The sequence below is a fragment of the Cottoperca gobio genome, chromosome 1 (assembly GCF_900634415.1).
Source record: "Cottoperca gobio chromosome 1, fCotGob3.1, whole genome shotgun sequence".
NCBI lineage: Eukaryota > Metazoa > Chordata > Actinopteri > Perciformes > Bovichtidae > Cottoperca > Cottoperca gobio.
Window position 1 is genome coordinate 5,050,242 of NC_041355.1, and position 19,156 is coordinate 5,069,397.

A 19,156-nucleotide genomic window follows, 5' to 3' on the forward strand; every position below is an offset into this window, starting at 1 on the left:
CACATTTAGAATGTTTACTTTTAAAACTGTAAACATTGTGACATGTGTCATTTATAAGGCACAGTTTCTGAATACGGGCTGTGTGTATTTTTGCATCGATTAGGCGTTTTGATCATTTCACAGTATTTAAGCTTTATAATGAGAAATACTTTTTACAATATGGGACCTTTAACTGATCTGCCAGTTGTCAGATCCCTATCCAGATAAATATTGACAGCGATCTTTCATTTACTCTCCAAATGGCCTAATGTTGATTTGTGATTGGTTAATTGATTTTTCAGTTTGTCTCAGGCTAATGTGTTGCTTATACAAAATGGAATTTTAACTGTTATCTATTTTACTCTTTTTTACTTATTATGCTTATGTGCATGTTAAGTAGATTAATTTGCTTTGGTCTAACTATTCTTTATGGATAGACGAGTTAAATGTTTTCACATCTTAAGTATAACCTTCAAGGCCAACTTGTTGATTCATTTATTGCAAGTGTGTTGAAGTATTTACATGTTTTTTTTATCTTTGCACCTCTTTGCTATTCTTAGCATATTGACATAATATATCATATATTTAAATACATATATATATATATATATATATATATATATATATATATATATATATATATATATATATATATATATATATATAAAAAATAATGAAAGCCTCTGCCGAATGAATGAATGTGAACGTCACATCTCGAGGCTAATATTAATTGTCCTATATATATATATATTTAGTTTACCTCTGTTATTTCTAACCTCTGTAGCCTATACTCTAAAAGTAACTCCATACAGTAACTATGTATCATATATGCTTCTCTGTTATTCTTACAGTTTGAACACGCTTTCAGTCATCGAGGATGAGGACTAAACTCAATTGTTTCCATGTCGTGAATACATTAACGGAACAATAGAGAGCATTAGGACCCTGAGCCTCGGGCGGGGAGAGTTTCCCCCCCCTCTCTCATTATCCTTTGATTTGACAGCTTGAGCGAGCGACCAGTCAGAGGAAGGATGCGAGGTGGAGAAGGAGGCGGCTTGCGGTGTTTGGTGCGGTGCGCCGAAGTTTTGTAAAATTTGCTTCGTTGTTTGAAAATCCAACCGGCAGGTCCACTGCAATGTCTGTCAAACACAGCGGCTCTTTAGTCTACCGGATAATCGCGAGCTGACGTTTGGATTACTGCTCCTGCTGCGTTATTGTAGGTCGACAAATCAATTCATCCGATCAGTCAGCTCGGGATTCATTTTCTGTGGACTTCAAGATTATTCCTCGAGTTGTTTCTTATTTTGGAAAGTCATTTTAGCGTTTGGACTTGTCACGAGCAACCGGTGCAGCAAGTAGTCATACAGTGTACTGCACGCGCAGACTGGAGACGCACACGTGTATCCTCCGTCCACCGGCTGCGGGCGCATCGATCCTTCAGCCCTTTGGATAAAAGTTTTTTTTTTCTGTTTGGGATTTCCTTTAAAACAGGAAGAAAAAGAGCCAGTCGACATGTCGCTAAGCAGAAGTATTGAGTTTGAACACTTTGAGGAACGAGAGAAGGCGCATCGGACACCGAGGACTAACTCGGGATCCGGTTCCCAGCCAGGCTCCAGAGGCAACGGTCTGGTCCCCAGTCCGGCTCACAGTGCGCACTGTAGTTTCTACCGCACACGCACTCTCCAGTCCCTCACGTCCGAGAAAAAAGCCAGAAAAGTGCGGTTTTATCGCAATGGAGACAGGTATTTTAAAGGTTTGGTGTATGCCATATCTAGCGACCGGTTCAGGTCTCTGGATGCTCTGCTCATGGAGCTCACAAGGTCCCTGTCGGACAATGTCAACCTTCCTCAAGGAGTCCGGACGTTATACGCGTTGGATGGAGGCAGGAGGATCACTAGTCTGGATGACTTAGTAGAGGGTAAGGGTGATTATGGATGTAACAACCACCTTATGTGACCACAAAGCATACAAATAGGGTCAATACTTAATTATATTGATAATAGATAAAAAATGCATTGATTCAGACATGCAATTGATATTTATAAAAGCTATGTTTTGCTTTGAGTATTGGCTGAATGGCACATGCAAGTATACACTTATTGATATAGCCCCAGGAAAGTTATGCCATAATTTAAAAGTCTCTTAGAACATATATTAAGGGCTTTAATTTGTGCATGTTGCCATTTGCCAAACCAGGAAAGTTTTGTCTGCCAGACAAAATGTTGCTTTGTTCTACTTTGTGCAGTGTCTTAAATCTATCAAATGACCTCTGGAGGACATTACAGTATAATGGATGCAAAGCAGAGCTTCCTTTGCATCATTGACATAACTGTTCTGACATGTTTGACCCAGTGCCGTGCATGCAAAGAAGCAGACCCCTCCTCGGTGCAGCTTTAGTTCTGCACAGGCTGCTGCTAATGTGCTTCAGTGTCCATTGATCTCAGCTGGACTCTTTCCCTCTCTCCCCTCTTTAGTATGTAGTGAGCTCAGTTTGTGTGGGCTTGAAAGTGCCTTGTGTAAGTGCAATCCTGCATGGGAATGAATATGTGATGAATGTGTATGTTGTAGGGCCTATTGGCCGCTCTCTTAAATTGATCTCACCCTTGGGGCTTGAAAGCTTGAAGTTTCCCTCCCCCATCCAGTATCTGTTCATGGCTTGCAGTATATGGGTGAAATAATTGGGTTTAATACTGGAACAGAAGTCATAACATATACACTAAAAGTTAAATTAATTAATAGATATACGATGAGTTTAGTCATGTTGGTAAAGGAGGACTGACCGTATAGTCCCTAAACACATTTGGTTTAGTGCATTAGCATACAAGTTTACTGTACTAGTCTTAAGTTTTTAAACATTGTGTCAAATGCAGACGCCCACTGCAGACACAAATCTAGCACAGTCTTCTCCTACCCTTTCACTTTCCTGCAGTGTTGTTCACCCTGCAGGGACTCACAGTGACCTCTCAGTAATAAGTTAATCTTCATGTTCAGACCTGGTGTGTGTCTGTCTGCACTGTGACCTGCCTGCAATCCTCTTTTAACAGGAGAGGTTACGGCTCTGCCACACACACTCAGGATCCACCGACCTCTTACTGCAGTCTTTATTCTTGTATACTGGTATCTATTTTCATCTCACATCCTCCTAAAACTTCAGAATCTGTGCTACACTCATTTCCTATGCCCCCTCCCCTGAGTGACTGGGGAAGATTCAGGCCAGTGCCTGAACTGAATTCTGTAGCGTCACTAGTTTGGCAATTTAAGCAAACGTTGTTATGGTGAATTAGATCTGAAACAGAACGTTCTGCACTGCACCTCTGCTCTAATGTGCAGGACACTGTAGCTAATTGAGGATCCTGAGCATACAGTACATTACTAGTTGTGTCAGGAGTACTACCGATGCTTCAACAGCTCATTCTGTGAGCAATTGTCTTTTGTTTTTAAAGGGTAAATCACAAAAAAGCGTTGTCTACCAATGCAGAGTTATCTAAAGTTATTACATCTTTTTGAAAGCTTCAATATATTCAATTTGGTACATAATAATAGGAAAGTGTCTTTAAACCAAAGAAACATGGATGTCTCAGGGTCAGCCAGTTCCTGAAGAGTGTTTGCAGAAGAAATTGGCAAATGGTGCTCAAAGCTTTTAAGAAATTACCATTTAAAACAATTAAAAACAATGCGTTGGATAGTTAACTCACCTGACAGTTTTTTGCCATTTCTGACCCGCTGTGTATTATCCTGAGTAACCAGGGCATTGTTTCTGGAAAGTCACATTCATATTGAGTTTTAGAATTAGATTTTAGTTTAATACTGTGAGCACCTCAAGTGAATTTCATTCCATCCCCTTGTATTGTGATAGCGGTCAAAGTCAAAGGCAGAACCTCAGCTAATTCGTCAAACTATCTACATGGCTTGATAACATGAGGGGTAAGTGGAAAAGTGTTTTTCTTTTAGGTTTGGGTAAACTCAGATGTGAGATGCACTGCAGGTGGGCAGAGCACCAAGTGTCTCGTCCTTGTTTATTCGGCCAACTAATGGACAAAGAGAGGGAACAGCACAGCACAGCACAGTTCAGCAGTCTGCCGCCATTGATTGAGGCCTGCTGGGGCTCTTTTGTGTGGAAACCCAATAAGCACCATTCACATGTGTGTCCCTTATGGCTGGATGGGATTATTGAACCAACCAGTCAATTTGTAGGGTTTTTCCATACTAGGGGAGGTAGCGGCGCCGAGCCATGCCAAGAGCAGGTTGATCAGCGCTGGCCAGTTGTTAGTGTTGTTCGACTGCATAGCGCAGCAAGGTCAAGTACCTTGATGACGTGTTGAAAGTGTGCCAGTAACAAACACAGGAAGAGCCTGTCGCCTGCAAGCCTCTTCAGCTCAATGCGGCTGTTTGTGCTTTTCCTCCCTGGAATATTTCAAACTGATCTGCTGACCAAATAGTGGAGAATTGGTCCTGTTGTTATTGAAGCAGCTAATGGAGCTCTGCTAACTTGGTGACAAACACATTGCATTTCTTATAACTTATTCACAATAAAAGCATCCCGGCTCGATTTTTCCAGTGGAAAGCTTTTTATCATAAGGTTTGGTTCACATCAGCAGTAACTTAACTCAGCTCCAATATGAATTAAAAGCTAAATTAAACGATAAATTGGGCTAATATCTGAAAATACGACCGGTAGTGGCGACGCATGTCATCACAGTTTGGCTTGATGCGGCTGAAGCAAAGTGACCTGGGCCCTTTGAAGAATCCTATTGAACTGCTGTGCTAGTGGAAAACCACACGGAGAGGTAGCAGATACTAAACTGGGTTTAGAAAGAGCTTTGTAGTTTCCTATGTGGATATGTGGGGGTACAGAACATGCTGACTCAGGGATTCTAGTTGGGACAACAGCGAGTGTGCAAGCCGAGGGGTTTATTAGCACCAACTGGTGAAGATAAGGTTAAAAGTGGATGAATATATAAAGTCAGAACAACATTTAGAGCCGAGTTGAATTCATAATATCATTCTGAAAAGGATAATCTTCTTAGTGACTTATCTAGAGAAAAATAAATAAATATAAACACAACTTTTTCCAATGTAGTGCAGCCATTAGAGAGGTACTCCAACGATATTCAGAAGTGCTGCACTTTCATTAAGTAAGATGACTCTCAGGAGACTAATAAAAACATTAATACAAATAAAAAGTGGTCAAATTTGAAGCAACATAGGCCAAGATATCCTGATCTTTAATCATTACTATGGGCCAAGCTCAAATTCCCATAATGCCTCCAGTTTATTCCGCAGACTTTATGTTTCTGTTCCATTTTTTGTTTCTAGCAGAAAATTGAAATCTTGGAGCTGAACTAAAACAAACTTTTATGATAAAAAATACTCTCCTAAAGTAAAAGGAAATCAGGTTTTCATTGTCTTCATCAAATCACTATTTTTATTTAATTGTTTGAATCTTGTGAATGACCAAATATTTGCTGTTTTTTTTCTGGATAATTTAAGTTTCAAACTATTTTGATTTCAAATATCTGTGATTAATAAATTCACAGTTTGAGGGGAGCCACTTGATCATGAATATTTATCTGTTGTGGCTTATGGGGTATGGCTCCAGGCTAACACTGCTGAGCTGCATCATGAATGTCTGCCTGATGTGTCTTGGTAATACTTGGCCTATACGTTTAGTCCCTCTTCGATCACTAAATGCCATTTTTAAAAGGGGTTTCTCGGATAGAAGAACAACCTACACATCGACAAATCTGACATTTTTGATATAAACTTTGGTTCGCAACAGATTAAGACCATCAAACATTTTAGATTACCCCGCCTATAAGATGTGGCACAAGGGTTTGTCCGCCCAGTGAAACCAATAGTGCGCCCATATGGCTCCAATTCAATAGCAGAACAATAGAAGGCCACGCATGTTGAGAACATCATGGGGTCACTTCATATATTTCCATAATATTAACACTGTTTTATGATTCCCATTTACAGCCATAGCTTTGGTTATGGATTGGTGTCAGTAAAATCTGCTGGGCTGGTTGGACGGCTGTGTTCATGCTGACCTCATCTGTCGTCCACATGAGGACAGCAGCCAGTGGCGGCTGGTTGGGGCTCCCCTCACATCACCGAGGGATGTTGCACCTGAGACCCCTAGCACCTCGGGGGAATAGATCTGTCACCATCTGAGGGCATTCAGTGTTCTGTCATTGTCCCTCTAATGAATGACAACCCCAGTTATATTTTGTTTCACTTTTCAGCCATAGCTCAGTCCCCCCCCCAGCTGTGGCCTCGCCTTTTAATTAGCCTTTGGTTAATTGCACGCTTAATAAAACCAGGTATCGTGGGACGCACGGCCTCATGTGGCTTTCTTTCACTGCTCCTCGAGTCGTTTGTCTTGACACACATCAGATAACTGAAACTTTCCCAAAAAATACCAAACACAGTGCCACAAACAGCAACCTTGTTCACATTTCTGAGGTATGTCCGGTTATAGGATTATACTTAATGCAGTTTATAAACTAGTGTGTGTTTTTGCTCCCTTGCCATTCTCAGTGCAGTTCTACTAATTACCCAGAGATGCAGAGATACAGGCATGAAAGACATTTTAACAAGCTCTTTTGGTAGCTCTGAGCTCCTTTTTTCTTCTATTCCTGTGAACATCCTCACTGAAGGAAAGTGGATATCTGCTGGAACAGAATTGACGGTATATAAAATATCAAATATGTTTCACGAAGTGTCTGTTGAGCCCAAGTTGATTCTGAATGAACAGAAAGTATCTGTCACTTTCTCTCTCTTACTCAGAATGGCAGCATCGAGTTTCTCATCCAACACTCAGCCTTCAAAACAATCTCCAGACATTCTTGCTGTGGTTTTTATGTACCGGGTCAAGCCCCTGTACTTGTCACATGACTTACTTCTTAAGAGGAAACATTTGCGTGTTAACCGTTGGAATGGAATGCTGGAAGATAAAACAAAATGCTTTTGCTTTGGAGGACGGCCAACGCAGCAGCTCGACAGCTGAAAGGGAGAGAGGACAGTGTTACACTGGCCTGGCCTCTCAGTGAGCCTTTTTGTTTCAGCTGAGGAATGTTAACCCTTTGTTGTTCCACTGATTCGCCTGATGCCATGTGGATGCAGTGTTTTATGGTGCATACCGTACATGGCAGGTGCATTCTGATGCATCTGCAGGTGTTTGTGTGATTGTGTACAATGTTTCATTTGAATAGATGTGGAAATCAATTGTACCAACGTGTCTCTTTCCCCAGGTGAGAGTTATGTGTGTGCCTCAAATGAATCCTTCCGACGGGTGGACTACAACAAGAACGTCAACCCCAACTGGGCAGTGGGCTGCAAGACCGGCACATCACGCTCCCTCTCCTCTCTCATCCCGCTGAAGAGCGAGCTGCAGCGTGAGTTCAAAGACTTTATCAAACCCAAACTAGTCACAGTCATCCGCAGCGGTGTCAAACCCCGCAAAGCGGTACGGATACTGCTCAACAAGAAGACGGCACACTCCTTCGAGCAGGTGCTCACTGACATCACGGACGCAATCAAGTTGGACTCTGGAGCTGTGAGGAGACTGTACACTTTGGAGGGCAAGCAGGTGAGTGTGTCATGATGCATGCTTGGTTTAGTTTAAACCACCGGATGATATTTGCAGCGGTAATCTCCAACCACACTCGTGCAGAAACCCAGTCGGGGGAACAAAGCATTTTTGTTCTTGCCAATATCCATGATCTCATTGCCTAAAATGACATAACATGACAGTTGGAGGGAGTTGGCTGTATTGTTTTCATTGCGATGAGATTGGATAATGTGCATATGAAAACCAGATGTCACTGCTTGGCTGAGCTTTTTAGGCAAAAAGTTGTATCTCCAAAAAGTGCTGTGATTTATAGGCTTCAACTGTGTCAGCAGTCTAGGTAATTACACCCCATTTAATCATGCATACATAATTACACGCCACGATTACTTCAACGAGGCACTAATGAATACATTTAAGAGTTCAGTCCTTTTGCCATATCCATCAGTATAGTTTCCTCCCTTATTAAGCCGGTTGAGACTGTTTTTGCTATAATCCTATCCATCTGGGACACGCGTATAGTAACATTTCTGAATCTGAAATTGTCATTGCGGGTCCCTGGTGTTATGATATGAGGTGAGCTGGAACACATGGTGCCCCTAATCAAAAAAGATTTATGTGACGCTTTCTCATCTGGGAGAAGCCTTAGATAATTCTTCATAATTGATATTGTTTTAATCTCAAATATGTATTTAACTTCAAGGTGGTGAAGTTGTTTAAAGTAAGTAACAAAACAAAAATACTGGGTCAAAATAAACTGGAAATAAAGATATGGGATTAGGAAGAAATGGATTAGAATACAGAAAAAATAAGGTCCATGAAGGGCGCTCGAATGCACAAATGTTGTGTTCATAAAATAGATTGTTGGCTGGAATTTATTTTTACAGAGTGGATACTTCATCAGCTTTGTTGCTCAAATAACGTGTGTGTGTGTGTGTGTCTATTTCTATCTCTTAGTAAATTCCTTCTAGATCAGCTGTGCAGATCAGCTGTTCTTTACGGGCATGAAGAATGTTGTATTGGACTTTATGGGGTGCGCTTAAGTACAGTACGTTGGTGCTCGTGATACATTTGTGATGTCCACCATGTTTTACGAGCTATCAAGTTGTTTTCCTATGTTGGGAGTTGACCATTTGACTAATCATTTGAAGAGAGAGGAGGCTGGCATATCATTAGTAAGATTAAGAAGGAGCACTTCCTGAAAACCTCCCTTTTGAGTCTGCAAGACATTTTATTTGTGTCCATAAATAGATGATGTGTTGTGTAGAAATCATGATATTATCCTTTATCATCAAGTGCAACTCAACTCAAAATCCCAACCACACATCAGGCAAACATTCTGGTATTGGATTAAAGATGGATGCCGGCCAATTCAACCGCCAACATTTATGATACAAGGAAATCATCAAGGGATTTATTTGTATCCATATGTATTCAAAATCATAAATAAGTCATTTTTAGTAGTGATTTAGGACATACTTATACATTACAGATGATGCATTACATCTGTCATCCTGACAAATGTGTCAGTTAGCTTCCTCACCACAGAGTTTTTAATGGTAAACACATCAGCAATTAGTTACAGCAGTCTTTGATAGATGATTCCTTCCCTCTACTGGAGCAGAAATCCACCCACCCATCAATCCGTCACTGTAAATTTCTCCTCCGTCAGATGAATGCTAAAGGAGACTAGAGCTTCTTATTTAACTGGGGCTGTGCTATAATGGGTCCTACATGTTGTCACCGAATGCTCAAGTCCTCTACAGAAATATCTTTTCAATAACGTTCAACAGTTCCCATTTTAATCATAAATCATATAGGTTAATGTTTGATGCTAAAATCATATTTTGTTCTAGTTTTTCAGCCGTCACCCAGTTCTCCTTTTACAGCACTATAATGTTGAAAGTGCTCAGAATCTACAACGATTTTATTGACTTCCGTGTCATAGAGCCTTCACTTGAAAGCTACACTCACTCACTCACACAGTGGCAGCAGCAGTAGCAGTAGCAGCAGCAGCAGCAGTAGCAGTAGCAGTAGCAGCAGCAGTAGCAGTAGCAGCAGCAGCAGCATCAGCAGCAGCAGCAGTGAGTGATTGAGTGTGAAGCATAATGTCAGATTAACTACTTAAAAAATGACTCTTTGCTTTACACTCATCTTACTCTCTTGGCTTCAACACGACCGTCTCAGAATTGAATTAAGAGTCTAATTCAGAGGTTTAACCCATTAAGCCTGTAAAGTGATCCTGACACCAGAGCTGCACACCTGACGATATCCTGCCCATGATAGTAGAAGTCAATACAGTTTGAATGTCAAAGTCAGCAGGCGCTTTCTTTAGCATGAAGCTTTTAAATTCGCTGTCCAGAAATAAATTGTTATATCTGACAACATAATCTTTTCCGTATTTTTCGATACTGCCTACTTAGAAAAAGCCTTCGCTCTAATCTTTTCACATTTTACTTGTCCTCTGCTTGAAGAGGATGTAACTCTCTCTCAGACCAAACGTGTATAATCTGACAGCTTAACTTTGACTGTTTGGATCCCTCTCGTGAAGCCTCTTTAACCTGATAAGCCTCTTTTCCCATCCTCAGCGGTGCCATACTGGTGGCTACATGTCTGTTTCCTACATTATTGCCATCCTGTGAAAATCATGTATCTCCCAAACATCAACTTTTCATGAGCTGAGAAAAACTGTCCTGTTTTTCCGAAGGGTATTGAAATGATTTATTTAGCTTGACAATTAGGAGAATTTTCCACTACATTTTGAGTTACATGGGTTTCACTTGACAGCGAATGACTCATGCATGTGTGTCCTGATGCATTGAATGAAGCGGTAAATAAATACCTTGGCTGTAGTGAAGGAGGGCTTTTTCTAAGTTATTAATAAACGTTTTGGGAAGCTTGTTTTCCTTCAAATCACCAAGTCAGACCAGAAGATCGATATCAATTTCGGCAAGTCCAGAAGTAGAATTAGCTTACAGTACACTAGACTGGAGGCGAGGGGGAGGGTCCATCAAGTTAGGGTTGTTGAAACTACTTTAGAGGTGTGTGTGTGTGTGTGTGTGTGTGTGTGTGTGTGTGTGTGTGTGTGTGTGTGTGTGTGTGTGTGTGTGTGTGTGTGTGTGTGTGTGTGTGTGTGTGTGTGTGTGTGTGTGTGTGTGTGTGTGTGTGTGTGTTGTTCAGCTTTGGTTTAGATTTACTGTAGTATTATCAAATCTGTTAGCAGTTTCTTAAATGAGCATCACATTTTAAAATACCAGTTTGAACAGAACCTGATTTAGATGCTAAAAAAAGCTTTACTTTTATTTCCTAAAAAGCCTTTTCAGTCTGTCACTTGCACACCACAACACAAACAAACACACACTCGGTGCTCCAAATGCCTTCCAGCATCAGCCTGCCATCTGCTCCTCAAATCAAATCACAGGTCCCAGCCACCCGGTCTGCAGGCGCTGCAGCCCCCTCCCACTGATGCAGACACACACACACACACACACACACACACACACACACACACACACACACTCAGAGGCCCCCCGCTGAGGCCCTGGCCACCACCGGATAATTAGACCTATAAGCTGGAAGGGAGGGTTAAAGTGCAGCTGTCAGGTGTGTGTGTTTGTGTGTGTGTGATCAGGGATGTGCATGTGTGAGTGAGCGTGCTTGAACAATACATCTCTGTCCACTCTCCCTCCCTGATTCAAAGATGCTCTTCAGACTGAATGTTAATTGTAGATCTTGGTTATCAGCGCCAGCAGAATCAGCTGCTGCTTTTGAGAGAAACCCCTGTTTTACATCTCAAAGCTGACTGGGCAGGCGGAAAATAAGATGTCCCTATTTTTTATTGTCTAATCGATGCATTCATTCATTTTGGGAACAATTACTTGCTAAGTTGTCTTTTTCTAATGTAAAAAATCATTCAAGGGAACTGTTGAAATAGTGACAAAGAGGAAAAAGGCCCATGTGATGAAACAAAAGGAGCAAGTGTGGAGGTGTTGAATTGTAGAGAGAGATGTTTAAACCCTGGCTCTGTTTGTCCCCTCCGCACAGCAGGCCACTCACGACAAGAGGTGGGTGTGAATGTCACAGTGTCGCTTTTAGAAAGTTTCAGTAATGGTCAGACACAGCCTCACTCCAATCCGACGTTAGAAAGGTGTGGAATAAGAATAAAACAGTTCTGACGGTGTATTCTGGCACCTCCACGTCAGCAGAATGTACTGTGTGAAAACTGAACACCACCGATGAGCTGCAACCTTTTACGCATTGTAGCCTTCGGCAATGAGTGTCAGTCAGTGTGTGGTGCTGCCATTAAAACATTAGAGGTCAATGTGGGACGTAGCCATAAGCGGAAATCTCACTTTTAGATAGAGAAATGAATAATCGATTACATTTGATCTGACTTTCACAAAGGTTGAGGGCAGAACATCACTTGCAAAAATCAGTTAGTTCTTAAAGAACATCAAATTATTCTGATCCCTTCTTAGCAGTGTGCACTTCTTACATTGTCATTTAAGAAAAATGTTGTAGGCAACTATCCTACATGTAGCTGCATGCACAAAGAGTGTGTTTACTTCTGCTTGTTCTAAACCCTTTGTCTCACTTGATCCTGCACATCGGTGCCTCTTGTATTTTGAAGACAAAGTCTGCTTGTTTCGGCCAGCCTTCATCATGCCATGGATTTATATTACAGTAGCTTCCCAATGGCATTGGAGAAGTAACAAGAGCGTACTACATAGGCATTTGTTAAAGTCATCTTTTGCAGAAAATATAGGCATATACCTTTTTTAGATCTTTGCTGTGCACTGGTTTGAAGTTAACGTAACTAGAACATTGATTTCCTCTTTTTAAAAATATCTGCCTAACAACCCTGAAATAGCTTACGGTCACAATCCTTTTGACTCGGTGATGTTATCAGGATGACAGCTAGTCTGCCCATTAACCAGGAGCTGGGAACAGATCTGGACCGTTTAGGCTGCTGAGCTGAAAGGGCTGAATTGCTCGTCTCCCTGAAATCTATAAAAGCCTTTTCAGTACACACAGAGAGAGGAAATGGAACTCGGCACTGATAATTGGAAAGTCTTCTCAGATGTAATGTCTTCGTTTGTTTACATCTTTGCAGTAGTTATGTGGGTGCACTGTATCTTCTACAGTAAATTGAAGTCACAGTTACAGTACATCTTGACAAATCTACATAAGGCAAGAAATGCATGCTCTTTCAATTACATAAAACATTCATTTATCCCTCAATGTTTTTGTCTGACATTCTTAGAGGCAAGTGCATTAGTGCTCCTGCGTGCATACAGTGCGCATAATGGACATTGAAGGTCACTCGCGGGTCTCAACACTGCAGCAGTTTATCAGGGCGCAAATCATTTTAGGCTACGCTGTGGGTAGGAGCAGCAGGCAGGGGACTACTCCCAACAAACTCCAATTAGAAATGTACAATGCACATTTTTTCTTGCTTACTATATGTCTACAGATAACAGTGCAGTAAACGGATAGTCATAGCCATTAGCAGCTTTGTGAATAAGTCTTTGCATGGGACATTAAGTACCATTTAAAAGTAGAAGTACTCGTAGTAGTGGTAAGATCAAATACTTACTATAGTGAATACAGCCCGAGCGTTACAGCAAATCTTCGATTACCAACATGTCATAAAGATAACAGCTAACTGGGTTTTGGGGGCATACGCATTAGTATGAGAGGGATGTTTGTTAGCGTGACACTGAAGCACTGTGGCATCATTTCACATGACACGCTTCTGATGATGATGATGATGATGATGATGGCCTCCTGGCCCCAATACTCTGAACCAGTCTTACAGTACATGTGTTAGCGGGGACGTGCTGCTCTGCTGTCTTGTGCCAACAGTTACAGGGTTTACGTTCACTAAGGTGTCTGAATTCTGCTGTCATTATATTGATCAGGATGATATCTTGAAACACGCTGGCAGTTACAGACAGATTAGTACAAACTGTCTCTCCCTATTTGACTAGCTTGGGTCATGGCCACACGGGCTCTTTCTGATTGTCAGGCATGAGCTGTTTTCAGGGCCAAGTCTGGATTAAACACCGCCATTCAGGTCAACAGCCATGAAATGTGCATGCCTACCTATTGTTCTGTGCGGACATTAGCATACAGCACCATCTGACACCAGTGCACTGACACCATCCAACCAGGAATATTCTCGGCTAGTGATATGCTATTGTTTATTCTGGACTCATTGAAGAATCCAGCATTTACGTGCTGAATTCATAGTAGCGTTTGGATATATTGCAAGTAATGGAAAACACTTAGGTGCAGTAGTATTATCCCACTGATACCATAGGCTTCTGCCAACATAATGCCATGTGTAATCAAACTCATTTAAAAGATGCTCGTCTTGCATCTGCGTTTTAAATATAAGGAAAGTTCCTGGGCCTTGGAATTCTGGTCTTTTGTGGCTAGCTAGACCGGTGGTTAAACTAATAATAATAATAATAATAATAATAATAATAATAATAATAATAATAATAATAATAATTCTTTAAGCTCTTAAACTAAGCCTCATATTTTCTGTCTATACCCTTGAGTTTAATACTTGCGCATTAATATTAGAACTTATAACACATTATCATCATATTATTTTGTCTTGATTCAGAGTCTAAGGAAGAACTATTGTATATTGTACAGACTGTAAAGCCCTCCAACACAACCTTGGGATTTTTGCTTGTATTCTGAACTTTTTAAAACTTAACATTCGCAAACTAAATCCGTGCAAGTCAAAAAGACGAAACCTTGGCGTAACATTGTCTCTGTCTGGCCTTCGGAGATAAAATCTGAAAAATCTTTCTTTTCCCTAGCAGATGGCTTTCACACACACACACACACACACACACACACACACACACACACACACACACACACACACACACTCACTCAGTCTTGGTGGGCAATACAAACACTCTTCATTGTATTTTATAAAGCAAAAGTGCCTGACCCACGTTTCACAAGTGCTGGCATGACACCCTGCATTGACGAACAGGAAAACAAAAAAGGCGGCAGACGACAGAGCGCGGGGGGTGTCAGTGGGCCACGGGGCTGTCGGCTGTGCAGTATGAATGAGTGGAAGCCACATACGGGGAGGGCATCCATTGTGTCCTGTGTGATCTCAACTACTTGTTTAGTTTTGTTTGTCCAAAGCCTGGCCCTCATCCATTCTTTGCAGCGAGCCTTTCCCTCTCCCAACAGGACAGTTGACATCATGATATTCAAACCCCAGCCCACACACACTATTGTTTGTCTACTTGAGTTTAATCATTCAAGCAAGCCCAGATTGCCTCAGCAAGTTTTGGCAGATTGATGTGATGGATGTTTTTGCACAGTGCATATCAGGAGCTGTGTGTCTTAAGTAATCTTGACAACATGGCTCTGATGCTGATGGTGGACTTTCATTTGCACATTAAACACTTTCTATTTTGTAGTTCTCTTGAGGTGTAAATCCTGGCTTAAGAGTGTTGACATTTATGTTCATTGACAGTTTTTTTTATTTGAATAGTGCAAACATGAAATGCTAGTTACATTCCAAGAGATATTAAGTTAATGTGGATCCTTGGAGACTTCTGCTCGAACGGCAATATTATACTTTGAGCATTCATTGCCTATTAGCCACTTTTTAAGTGCTGTAATGTTGTTGGTTTTTAATTGGAGACTGAGTATTATGTTAATTGGTAACAAAAACCAACATTTTATGCATCTCTTGTGGATCTCTTAGCACCTCAGCAATTCTGCACGTCTCCCTCTCTAAATGAGTTGAGTAATCTACTGAGGCTCATTTGGGCTAGAAGTTGTGTGCGCGCATGTTTTGGTTTGTACTCCCACTCTCTTCACTCCTACTTGCACCGCTCCGTTTGAGTGTAAAGTGCTCATGTATGTTCAGACAGCCTGAGGTTATGCACAGTAATCTTTTCCTCCTTTCTGTGTTTGAATATGACTTGGAGGTGAGAGAGAGCCAGACAGTTGTGAAATGTGTGATCGGCTAACCAGTCAGTGGCTGATGTGAGGCAGAGTTCACTGCACTGCCTTGGCTTTTCCCTAGATTGGTTTACAAATGAAGGGAAACTGCCAATTTGAACTTGCACTTCTTTTTGTTTTGAAGTGCTTTTGGCTTCAGTATATAAAGTGTCCCTCATTAATAATGAAATCCTATTCATGAAAACCCAGAGGAAACACTTCCTCATGGTTTTTATTCTTCAATGCCTTCACTGAGTTTGTTTGGTTTTTTTCTGTGTGGTTTAGAGAAAGCAACTTGAGTTTGTAGAACAAACAAACAATGTATTTAACAGCTAATGTATAATGCAGTTAATGTAGTTAATGATGATACTGTTAGACTTGTCATTGCTCATTTTTGTGCTGCTTGTCTAGGCTGTTACGCGTGTCGAGATTTACGGCTCTAATCCAAAGGAATTAAACCGTCTCAGGAAGCAGCCTCTGTCTCTTAGTAAGAGTTCAAACAGAGTTAATAACCTGCTTTAGCTTAAGCATCACCCTGGCAAACTTTATAAGCATCTAGCTAACTGCATGTTCTCAAGTAAGTAACCGTTTAAGTGAGAGTTAAAGCGAGGGCGGGTGATGTGTTTTTAGATATTCTACTTTTAGCTACTTTCAATGGAAAAGAGTTGGCAACATTGGACAATTTAAAACAATATCTAGCTTCTCCAATGTTACCTACCCGAGCCTTAAAGCTTGGGTAAAGAATGCTCGTTACCAGGAAAGGTTATTTCCTTTGTGTCAGCAGGAGAGCTGTGTAGGCTGACCTTCCCAGAGGCAAGAGGCAGAGCTCTCAATCTTTGTCTCTTTGTCTTCTGTCTTTCCTCTGAAGACTCAACCCACCTTCTTTGCCTCTTGCTAATTTGGCTCAGGGTGATGAGCAGCAACGAAGGGTTTGAAGGTAAATGAGGTTGATGCTGCCGAAGGATTACTGTGATCATTGTCGTGTCAGGCTTCACAAGGAGAGCCTTTTTTTTTTCTTGTTCAGTTCATTTACAGCATTTTCCACTGCCCTAAATTCTTGCCACCTGCTGTTTTTGGAACAAAGCCCCTATTTAAGAGCAAGAGAAGACAATTTGCACCCCTTATAAACCTAGTGCAGTGTATTTATACTGTATATGTTGTGAATATATTTGGATAATAGATGTTTTGGTTTGTTTTCAAAACCACACACTTATTATATTTGTTAAAAGCCTTGGTTATTAAGATATATGCGACCTTGACTGTGTGAGAACCTTTTGTTCATTAGTCCTTTTTATTATTACTGATTCCTTTTGATACTTTCACATGGACACACGCTTGAAGCCCTCGGCCTGTATTTCCTCTGTTGCCAAGCTTAGCAGGGCAGAAAGTACAGCAGGACACAGACTCATTGTGAGAGCAAGAGAAGGCCACACATACAAGCGGAGGAGGGTTGTCGCATCTCAGAGGGCAAACTTCAGTTTAGCCTCAAGACACGTTAACCAGCCAATGACAGAAGCCTGCGAACATTGCACTTTACTGATTGGCCGAGACGAGGAGGACAGCGCTTGTGATGGAGTGCCAATGGCTGTTTGTGCTGGCAGTGGTTGGCAAGAGCAAATAGAAACATTGGTCTGATATTCATGCACTCCTGTGCTCCAAATGATCTGCTGCACAGATGTTCTGTTTAAAGAAACCCTTTACACTTTGACTTTTATACTAGGGATAACTGTGAAGTAATAATAAATGATCAAACAACACATTTCTTTAAAGCATTTATGATTTAGTCTTTATTTAGGTATATACAGTCATTTAAACCAGGGGATTGAAAATAGTGCACTTTTAAAAAGTGCATCTAAGTTAAAACACCAGAATAGTTCTTGCCTTTTTAAACCCAGGTATGTGCAGGCATTTGTCTCCATTTCCCTGCCGTCCCCTGGGCATCACCTGCAAGCTGAAAAGTACTTTATCACAGGCCACAGCAGTGCTATCCTTGCAGTGAGAGAGGTGTGTGTGTGTGTGTGTGTAGAGGTGAAAGTAATACAGCCAGCGGCTTTCTCGACAAAGATATATATAATATTCCTTTTCTTCACAATAAGCCTGGTGCCTCAGGTGGTGTTGGGACAAGCATGTCCTGTGGCAAACAGCAATTCAAATAAATGCAGGAGCCTGGCTTGTTCTTGACTTACGCAAAAATTGGTAATTTTTTAAGCAACCAGGAGAGACTCGGGGACGTTACCGTGCCTGTCCAAGAAATAGCCCGGAACATAACCCCCTTTGAAACAGAACATTGGCGTTTTTTTACCAAAAAATAACATGTTAATTAGTGAGCTTTAGAGGTGCAGGTAGGCAGATGTTGTAATGGTTACAGAGCAAGGCTAGCTGTTTGCTCTTGGTTCCTGTCTTTGTGCTAAGCTAAACTAACTGGCTGTAGCGCTATATTTAACAGACACATCTGATATAAATCTTCACATCTAAATATCTGCCAGAAACATAAATAAGCATATTTCTTAAAATGTTTGAGCTGTCCTCTGTCTGCAGATGTCACCACAGTTTTCCTTGCCAGGGGACAGTGCTCACTTCAGCAGTCCTCTGTGGTGCGGTCTCACATTGTCCTCTAACAAATGACCGGCGTGCTCTGTACCAACGCAGCTCACTGAGTGGATGGAAAAATACAGGACGGTGCTCATATCTGCACACCACACCAGAAGAAGCAGTGTGTGGATTAAAGTCAGAGGTCAATGAGGAATATTATCTAATATCTGCACGTAATAGTCTCTCACTCTCACATAGCTTGCTCTACACCAGAATCCATTTTTGACACATTCATCGGACTATCCCTGTGCGCTGTTGCTATGGTGATTCTAACACCTGTGCCCTGACAGTATGGCGTGGCGATCAGCTGCCAAGTTCCCGAGGGAGAGCTCATCTAAAGAATGGCATCCTCTGCAGCTATGTCAAACCTTTGGTATTCTTCCACAGCGCGGTGTAGACACATATAGACACATCTCTTCTACTTTCACTGATTCTTTGTATTTGTATGTGAAGAGGTCATCGGTGGGCCTCAAAGATTAGACAAAAGGGCTTTATGACGGACATGAGAGGCTGTTGTTGATTATTTATGAGCATGTTATAGATACAGCATCCTGTTTAATTTTTAATTGATGCTGTCTGAATGTAGGACATGCAGAAGTGTCATGTGAAGTGTCTTATTAATAATTAATGAATGTGTAACTCAGGCCTACTGTAATGATATTTATTTGTGGTTTTGAATACTCCTCCTTTTTACTATTTTGGTTGTAAGATTTCACACTCCTACTCTACTTCTGTCTCTTTGTCTTTGTCTCTCAGCCTCCAACTCTTCTTGTCACTTTTGAGGTTGTTTGTCCTCTTTAGTAGTCTTTTAGCTATACCGGACACCACACACACACACACACACACACACACTTTCCCCCACTGTGTCAGCCCCCAATCTCCCCTAGAGGATCCATCTGCCACAATCTTATGCCATCTTGTGCTCCTCCTCCTTATCCGTGTGTGTGTGGGTGTGTGTGTGTGCATTTATACAGTACATATGCCTGGCAGTGTGTGGCTGCACTTCTTGTGTGGGTACATATGCAACCC

The 19,156-nt window shown here is 41.3% G+C and overlaps 1 protein-coding gene across 4 annotated transcripts in view; it reads left to right on the forward strand.

The window, feature by feature from the left end:
- Positions 1 to 1,008: 1,008 nt before the first annotated feature.
- The window catches only part of dclk2a (doublecortin-like kinase 2a), a 33,323-nt gene continuing 15,175 nt past the window's right edge, over positions 1,009 to 19,156 (forward strand). For all 4 annotated transcript variants that reach the window (XR_003832292.1, XR_003832295.1, XM_029432034.1 and 1 more), the window contains exons 1-2: positions 1,009 to 1,897; positions 7,233 to 7,570. Coding sequence is in view for 2 of the 4 variants with exons in the window: in XM_029432034.1 (XP_029287894.1) it covers positions 1,492 to 1,897; positions 7,233 to 7,570 (744 nt within the window). In the remaining 2 variants the exon portion in view is untranslated. The remainder of the gene's footprint in view (positions 1,898 to 7,232; positions 7,571 to 19,156) is intronic.